The following is a 9,000-nucleotide window of genomic DNA, read 5'->3' as shown; positions in this document are numbered from 1 at the left end:
CTCTTGTTCTTCACATCAGAGGCATCTTTGCATGACTCAGGCAGCAGAAGCACTTGCTGGAAGCTCCCATGGGCTGGTGAGCTCAGCCTGGTCATGAAGGCTGGAAGGTTTTGGTGCTGCCAGGAGGGAGAGAAAGCCTTTGAGATGGGGAATGGTGTTCCATGCCTGTGCCTCCAAAGCTGAACACCAGGAAGGCACCTGGCAGGGAGCTGCAGTGGCTGTGGGCTGCTGAAGTACTACTGCTGGGTTCTGTCCTTGCCACCACCCCTGTGCCACCCACTGCACCAGGCTGCACAGGAGCCCCCAACCCTGAAGCACCTCTACTTTCTCAGCCCACATCCTTCTTTCCTGCTGGAGGAAGCTGAGCGCCTGCACCAGGTGAAGATGCACATGTGCTAGGAAAGATGAGGCCATGTTGCAGGTGCCCAGGCCATCAGATGCCCCTGGGATCATGTGTGCAGGAGAGCCCACAGCTGGAGGTACCAAAGGAGACCTGCCTGGCCCCAGGGTATGAGGGCATCTCTTTTCTCAGGGCAGAGGAGACAAAACCAGGGACATGTGATGCACAGGGATGGAAGTCTGTCATGTACCAGACATGGAGGAGACCCCAGTACCACCTGACACTGGTGCTCAGATTGGATTTCTAGGGACCAACTTGCCTCGGACCATCCCTTTCCCAGCCACATCTTTTCCTTCTGTGCCCAGGGAAGTGCTGTCATATCACTTTGGTCTGACTGCGTACACACTGCTCCAGCCAGTTCCCCCTAATCAAGACAGTGCAGGAAACACGTGGGATATTGCTGCACTTCCCAACACATCCCGACCTTCATGCAAGAGGCAACGAGATGCTGGGATGTTTACTAGTGGCATGTCCTCTCCAGTGAAGATGAGTGCTGCTGTTAGTTCCTAGAAGATTGTTTATTCCCCTATCTGTCCCATGCCGCCTGCACTCCTGCTCCCACTCACACACTGCTTTCCATTAACCTCAAATGAGGGTCAAGTCTCCTCTGTCACAATCTCTCCGTGAGACTTTTTTTTTTTTGCTTGCTGTGTCTCAGGATTTCCATCTTTGCTACACCCTGGGCAGCTGCATCCCCAGCTGGGAAACAGGTGGCATTTGTTCTACAGGAGCTCAAGTGAGTAATGGCCCAGAAATCAGAGGTGTCATTACTTGAGGGGAAACAGTAAAACCAGGCAGCATGACCACGCTGCCCAAATCGGCTCTGGGGCAGAGACACAAGGCACAGCTGGGTGTGCTGGCTACACGCACTCCAGCATTCAGGACCACCAGGCTTCTTCCAACACACGTGAGCTCCAGGTGTGCCAGGGTGCTCAGCTGCCCAGAACGGTGGTGGGTTTGGGGTCCTTTTAGCAAATGATAAAAAGCACCATTTCTGCGCAGTGACAGCTCGCAGCCAAGCAAGAGCTCCCCTATCAGAGGAAACAAACCACCACGGGCTTTAGGAACCCCTTTGTCCCTCCCTGGATGCCGCTGCTGCTGCACACCCGACAGGGCGACCCCAGGGACACCAGGGCCCCCAGGAGCCACTCCGGGCGGGCGATGCTGCTCCAGAGGGGAGCACCGAGGGCAGCCCTGGGGCATGGCCGGGGCCCGGCCGCGCTGCACCCCCGCGCCCTCCCGTTCCTCCCCTTGCGCCCCTTTCCCTTCGGGTCCCTCTTCCCCTCCAACCCTCTCCCCTCGGGCCCCTCTTCCTTCCCGACCCTCTCCCCGTGTCTGCCCATCTCTCCGTCTCTGTCCCCGCGGTCTCTCCTGCAGTCCCTCTCCCCTCAGCCGCCTCCCGCGCGCTCCCGGTGACGCGCCGTGCCCGCGCCTGCGCGGAGCGCAGCGGCGTCATGGCGGTGCCGGGCGGAGGTGGGCTGGGCTGGGCCGGGCCGGGCCGGGCTGTCCGGGGATGGCTCGGGGCGCGGGTCCCCCCACCCCTCTGCCCCTGGCAGCGGGTGCCTGGCTCCCCCAGCTCGGCCTCCCCGTGCAGAGCGCGGTGTCGTTCCCTTTGCACCGTGCGGCGGCGGCTGCCGGGGCCTGGCCCCGTCTGAGGACCCGAGAGGGCGGCTCCGGGCACAGGCCCCCAGCCCCGATCGCTCTGCGAAGGGCGTCCCCAAGGGGGTGAGCGGTCCCGGACACGGGGTCACGGAGGCCTTGGGAGGGGGCTGAGGGACCTGAGAGTTCCCAGAGACCGGGGGAGTGCCAGTCCCCGTGAGCTGCGTGTGTGGGCAGGGCTGCTGTGCCTCTAGGGAGGCACCGGGCAGCTGCAGGGGGCTGTGGTACGGGAGTCCCAGCACTGAGCCTCTCCAGGTGCCTGCAGGTGCGAAGGACGACACATTCAACGTGCTGGATCTGGCGGAGTACACCAAGAACCGGCCCTGGTGGCGCAAGATCTTCGCCCCCAACTCGGGGTCGAGCGCTGAGAAATACAATGTGGCCACGCAGCTGGTGATCGGAGGGGTCACGGGATGGTAAGATGTGCCGGGGTTGCCCTAGCTGCTCATGGCAGGCGCTGGCTGGGTCTTTGGTGTCACACTGACAGGTGCTGGGTCATGTGGCAGTCATTCAGAGAAGGCGGGTGCTCAGCCTGCTGTCCCTGGCATGCTCTGCTGAGCTCTGGGAGGTCTTAAATGCTGTTTATAACTTGAACTGAGGCTGTCTTGAAAGGAAGAAAATTGCAACGGTCTGTAATTATTTTTAACTTCTGGCAAAAAGGACAGGCAAATATGAATCCCTTGAAACAAGGATGCCTTCCCCACTGGAGATGGATGTGCTTCTGCATTAAAAACCTCCTGGGATTGCAGTTCCTGGAGTTTCCTATCACTTGTATCTGGGACCGAGTGTGGCTTTATTTGCAGCTTCATTCCCACAGCATTGTTTGAGTTGAAGATTTTGTATAATCACTGCTTTGCCTCTTACCATGCCCTTCGTCTTCACCTGGCAACAGGGTAAGACAGAGCTTTGTCTTCTCATAGAAGTGTGACCTGGCCACCTCTCTGTCTTCACTAAGTATATTCAGAAATTAGTAAAGGTGGGTTGCTGTGTTGTTTGCAACGCTCATAAGGAAACCATGTTCCAAGGAAAATGTGCTTTGGGTGGCACAACACACCAGCCCGTGGCTGCATGACTGAGCAATGGGGTGGTGCTGGCTGCAGTTCTGGTAGCTGCAGGAATGTTTCTCATATTGAAAGCAGGTAACTCATTTTGGACACCAGTATAGCCCTAGATCACTGCTGTGTGCTAGTTCCATCATTTTTCTCTTCTGAGAAATGAAAAGGTAAAGTAGTTGTTTACTGCTTACTTTACAAATAAGTAAGAAAGAGGCTTGTGATTTGCTCCCCATGGAGCTGCACATGTGCTCCCTAATTTCACCTCAGAGATGATACCAATTTAAAAAAAAAGCATCAAAACGTAAAATCACTTGTTGATTTTGGTGAAATCACAGGTTTCTGGTTACTCTTTTGGGAGAAGGATGAGGTTGAAGAGATAAGAATCAAACTGAACAAGGCTGGAATGTGACAGCACGAAGTGAAAAGCTATAATGCATCAGTTTTGGCTGGGTGCACATCCTTCTCTCTGGTTGCATATGGGCTTCTTCTGCTGTTTGTCAGGCTGTCTCCAATCTTGGGCAACTCCTGCCAAAGGCAACATTGCCTGTGAAGCATAATGAGTAGTGTGTGTGTGGTGTTTCATTCTCCTGACTGAATCCTGGTTGATTTGTAGGTGTACTGGATTCATCTTCCAGAAAGTTGGAAAGCTGGCAGCGACTGCAGTGGGAGGAGGCTTTTTCCTACTTCAGGTGTGTATGAACAGCAGCCCAGGCTTTCTGAGAACTGTGCTGTTGGGGACAGAGGTCTCTCTAGGAAGCACTGCCTGTTGGGACACATGGGGTCAGTCTGCCCCTGTGCTAGGGGCTTTGTGTTGCTGTGAATGTCAAAGGTGTGTGTTCTCCAGGGCACGTGGATGCAACAGCAAAGCAGGGTCAGTGTGCATAAATTCCAGGGTTGCCAGTGCACATCCACTGAGGATCTGCTACCAAAGGCACAGGAGAGCTGTTACTGCAGGGGCACCTGAGTGGAGTATGAGACAGCCTTCAGTTGCAGTGAGCCATGCTGCTGCTGCAGAACAGGCTAACATACTGAGTCCTCTGGCTGTGGACATAGTGTCCCTGGAGGAGCAGCCCTGGATGTCAAGAAGGATTTATCTGTGATATGCTTCCTGCCAACCTGGCTTCCTTAGGAGTCCAGCCAGCACAGATAGGGCTCACTGTAAAGTGCTGGAAAAGAGAGAAAGGTGATCTCTCTGTGTCTTCTACCACTTCAACTGGTTCCAAGAGCCCTCGCATTGAGGGAAGCTGCTCAATGTGTTCGTGTATCTGGTGCATTCTGGAGCAGGTAGAGCAGCTCTCAGGCCTTGTTCACCTCTCACCTGTTTGCTCCTCAGGCAGACAGGTCTTGTGTGTGATTCATTCTCCCTCGCTCTCGTGGTTCTGCTTGTTCTGCTGAAAGTCAAAAGCTTGCTCTGGGCAGAGGGAGTTCCACAGCTGAATCACCCTGAGCAGATAAAACAGTTTGAGAGGAATGGGCTATTAATAGCTGTGTCCACCCACAGCAGCAGGAGAACTGCAGGGAGTCCCAACAATGTCCATGGCAGTTGTGAGAGGGAGGTGATTTACACTGGGGAAGAGAGGCTGAAGCAGGCTAAGCTGCAGTGTGTGCCCAGCTGTTGGGGGATTACAGTGGGAGATAGATGTTGCAGAACACTTGACATAGCTCCAGGGGTGGTGTTCTGTCCAACTTTTAAGCCAGTGTGCCCACTGGAGCAGTGAGTAGGAGGTGGCTGAGATCAGGGAAGGTGAGTGAGCAAGGGGTCTGTTTAACTGTGGTCATACAGGACTTCAGGAACTTTTTTCTAATCCTCAAAACTCTAGATTGCAAACCACACGGGATACATCAAGGTGGACTGGAATCTAGTACAACGGGACATGAACAAAGCCAAGCAGCAGCTGAAATTTCACAGCAGTGGTAATAAAATGCCTCCAGAAGTGAAAAGCAGAGTGGATGAGGTGAGACAGCTCTCTCAGGGCATGTGCTGAAGGGATAGCAGAAAACAGGATTGACTCCTGAGCTGTTACAGATGTTCAATTGTGCAAATACAAGGAGGGAATTCTTGCATGACAGCAAAATGGGAGGGATGGTAAAAGCTGTGGATGTTGTCTACCTAGAGTTTAGAAAACATAATTTCCCACAGCATTCTCCTGGAGGAGCTGATTGCTCATGGCTGAGCAGGGTGAAGATCTGGCTGTGTGCTGGTGCAGCTGGGGAGGGGAGGTCGTTAGGTAGGAAGCTTTCCCAAATCTGAGCAGTGGCATCTCTGTGAGCATCACTTGCCTCGAAGAACAGCCCGAGGGATTCCTTCTTAGCAGGAGGGTCAATGGGTGGCCTGATGTTGTTGAACACTGTTATCTCTTCTCACCCCTGCTTAGGTGGTCATATTTCTGAAGAAGAATGTTATCCTGACTGGAGGGTTTGCCGGAGGATTCCTGCTTGGAATGGCATCCTAGAAACTGCACTCTCCTCTCATGCCCGACCTCCCCTCCCCTCCTCTACTGCTATCTCTCACTTAGAAGTCAAAGGATGTTGCCAACAGACTCAGTTCCATCTGCTCACAGGTTCCAGCCCTTATTTCTTACAACGCTGCTTCTATTTCCACCTTTTTCTTCTGTCTGGGTTGTTAGTGTGCTGCGGTTAGTCTGGAAGCTTAAAACTTCCAGTGTATCATCATTTCCCACCAAATATGCCCAGTATCAAATTTTCTGATGAGTTTCAACTTCATAAAAATGTAGTGGCAGAGAAACCTCTTAAATGTGCTTCTTTCAGGTGCTCAGGACTGTTCTGTGTACCTTCGTCTGCCAGTATATGTGTCAAATGGCTGTCATCTCTTCACCGCAATTTAGCTTTCAGTATTCCTGCCCTGGTACCTGGAAAACCTCTCTTCACCTCTCAGAGGTGGTCTGTACAATCCAAAATGTGGTGGTTTGTCCTGGAGTGGATGCAGAAGTGTCAAAAGACAGCCTGAGCTGTGTCTGGGACAGGAGAATATGGATTTTCCTGCCCTTCCCCTGCTGTTGCACTGCATATAGATGGCCATTTGGCTTTGTCTCTGCTGGTTTCCTTCCCCATACTGGAATTGCAGCACTGGCACTGCTGATGGAAACTGAGCACTGAGGCTGACTCTCCAGGCCCTTTCCTCATCATGTGGTCTGAAAGTCACCAAGTTCTATGCTGTACAGCCACCTGACTGCTCAGCCTTTGGGTCTCTCTCCTGCTTCCAGCAGGCCCAACCTGGCTGCATCAGATGGGGGCATTTCAGCTGTGCCACTTACATTAAATCACCCTGGGCCTCTGACTGGGGTTTCCACATCTACCACCTTCTTTGGTCACTTTGGTGTTGCTGATGCTCTTTGACCTGTAGCCATGTAGGACAGGATTGTAGACAGGAAATGCATCCCTGCTTAGGGTATATTGTACTTGTCCAGGTCCCTGTTGCCAGCTATACTGGAGAAAGGGGGATGTGAAATCTGAGTGCAGTCCTTTACTTGCCTCCAAAGAGCACAAATTCCTTCTCCGTGGTCTCAGCAAGCAGCTGAAATGACAAAACTTGTGAAAATGAGACCATGCTCTTGTGAGAGTGGTTCATTTGCATATTTCTGCCTCAGTTATGTTTCTTCCTTCTGTGTGTTTGCCATTTCCACAAGAAAAGCTGTTTGCTTAATTCCATCAGCTGCAGCCCTTCTGCAGGAGATGAGGCAGCACAGGTGCAGAGCTCAGCTGTTTTTGGGCAGTCTGACTCAGTGTGGTTGTGTGCAGTACAAACAAACATCCCCCAGAGGTATTCTGCAAGCATAGAGACTTGCCTGATGGTCTTGTCAACATGGTGATGTCTTCCAGCAGGTATAGGTAGGAGTTCTTGCCCAGCATGTGGGGTCTTATGTGGAAGTCAGCTCATCCTTCAATGGGAAACATGGTAGGGAGCAATGACACTCATGGGTGGGTGGTTTGCAGCACCTGGCTCAGCAGCTGCATCCCATTTCCAATGGGTGGTAGAACAACAGCTTTGTGATCTGCTGTTCTCAGTATAGCTGGAAAGGGGATCTTCCCCTGAGAGCTGCTGGCAAAGCTAAAATGGTGGGTTCTTCCACCAGAGCACTTTTTGGTTTGGTATGAACACTTGCAGTTGGTAATTTTGTTTCACTCTGTTGATTGAAGTGTCCCTGTAGCACCACATTGATTAAGCTGAGGTTTTTCTCACCTTCAGGATCTGGAAAGAGGCTGCAGGTGATCAAGAGATGGAAGTTGCTGTCTTTGCTCCTGTTCTGCCATACATGGCCAAGGAGAATGAAGGAGCAGCTGGGCTCACATCTTTTTAACAATAGCCTTCCTAAAGTCCATCCTGGACTGCAGGAGTGTTAGGATGCAGCAAATAGGTCTTCAGTAAATTGGTGTTTAGCAGTGGAGTGACAGATGGTGGTGGTGGTTTTTTGGGATTTGGTTTTTCTGTAGATGTGACCACACCTAAATTGATACATTGGTCTTTCAGAGTATCTCTTGTTCCTGTAGGACAACAGCATTGCTGCTCTTTGGCTGGGTGTGCTGCAGAACACAACTTCTTCTGAGATGCACTGATCTCCACAAAGCTGTCTCTAGCGACAAAGTTCAAAGCAAAACATTAACAAACCTTAGGGATGTTTTTCAGGCTCAAGTCAGTCACTACTTGTCCCCAGCCCTAGGTGGGGTGAGTTCTGCCTAAGTCCCAGTTTGCTGCTATGTAGAGAAATGGCCCAGAGAGGGAGCTAAAATGTTTGTATTGCTGCTGAAAGGGGAAACAGCAGAGTTATGCTGAGTTTGATGTGAATGTAGGCAGGGAATGGACAAGGACATCAGGATGTGGCAAATCTTTCTGCTGTGCTGGTGTTGGGCTCATGGCTGGCATTGTTTGATGCTGTGGGTCAACACTGGAAGCTTTGATGCTGAATCAGTCTCTGTGGGGATGCATTTTCATTGCTGCAGGTGCCAAGATGAAGTGTCCCTTCCCCTCCCCATTTCTGCTCCTTTTAGTCTTGTTTCAACAACTTCTGACATCTGTTACACTATGAGAAGATTTCAAACACGTTAGGCTTTTAAAGTGGTTTTATATATTCTATGTAAATGCTTGTTGAGGTGATATTTTATTAAACAGTTTTGCTCTAAATGCGTCTCTGTGTGAGGTCTGTTGGCGTCATGGGAACCAGCACGTTCCTGTCTCACTGTGACTGAGGGGAGCACCTACAGCCAGCCCAGCAGCAGGAGTGTGGAGCAGGTAGCACTTGGGGACATGGGTTAGTGGTCAGCTGGGCAGTGCTGGGGGAATGGTTGGACTCGATCTTAAAGGTCTTTTCCAACATAAACGATTCTATGAAGGCACCAGCCTCCTCTCACCCACCTGGGCTACCTTAATCAATCCCTCTCCTTGATCATCCTGGCACCAATCATCCATATTCCCAAGAAGTGAGATGCTGCTAGGGCAGGAGGTGGGTTTGTAGCCAGCCTGGGTCGTCTCTGCTGAGCAAATTTATTCCACCCAACTTCAAATGGACATGGAGACAAGGCTATTTCTTTTTCATAGGTGCAACAGAAGCCTAAATATATATATTTTATCATCTATTAGTGACTTTCTTTCTACCGTTCCTGCTCAGATTGGGCAAGAAAGAAAAATGAGCTACTTGTCAGTGTTTGAGGTGTTTCACATCATTGTCATCACTTTTCCTTGCTTTTCAGGGACACTAAACCCCCTGTTTTATCTGAAGGGTTTTTGCTTGGGGGAGGATGGCATTGGAGGGGGGAAGACAAGCCCTAAATTGTTCTGATCTTCAGCCCCAGTTATAAAAATATCAAGCAGCTTCTATTTAAATATGACCACATGTAGCCCTGGGTTGTGAATGGCAGCCAAGCTGCCTG

The 9,000-nt window shown here is 51.4% G+C and overlaps 1 protein-coding gene across 1 annotated transcript; it reads left to right on the top strand.

Annotated features, from left to right (window-relative positions):
- The first annotated feature begins 1,817 nt into the window (after positions 1-1,817).
- FUNDC2 (FUN14 domain containing 2) lies at positions 1,818-8,254 on the top strand. The gene is made up of 5 exons (XM_014877179.2): positions 1,818-1,873; positions 2,325-2,475; positions 3,728-3,803; positions 4,935-5,069; positions 5,490-8,254. The coding sequence occupies exons 1-5, from the start codon at positions 1,855-1,857 to the stop codon at positions 5,565-5,567; spliced, it is 459 nt and encodes a 152-aa protein (XP_014732665.1). The 5' UTR covers positions 1,818-1,854; the 3' UTR covers positions 5,568-8,254.
- The last annotated feature ends 746 nt before the right edge of the window (positions 8,255-9,000 follow it).

Source organism: Sturnus vulgaris, chromosome 14 (genome assembly GCF_052056855.1).
Source record: "Sturnus vulgaris isolate bStuVul1 chromosome 14, bStuVul1.hap1, whole genome shotgun sequence".
NCBI classification, from domain to species: Eukaryota; Metazoa; Chordata; class Aves; order Passeriformes; family Sturnidae; genus Sturnus; species Sturnus vulgaris.
Note: the sequence above shows the minus strand (reverse complement) of the source record. Positions and strands in the feature narration are given on the sequence as shown.

Excerpts from the sequence above, each read along its gene's own strand:
- FUNDC2 (XM_014877179.2), top strand. Across the intron at positions 2,476-3,727 it reads ATCGGAGGGGTCACGGGATG|GTGTACTGGATTCATCTTCC; the intron begins GTAAGATGTGCC and ends GTTGATTTGTAG. Across the intron at positions 3,804-4,934 it reads GAGGCTTTTTCCTACTTCAG|ATTGCAAACCACACGGGATA; the intron begins GTGTGTATGAAC and ends TCAAAACTCTAG.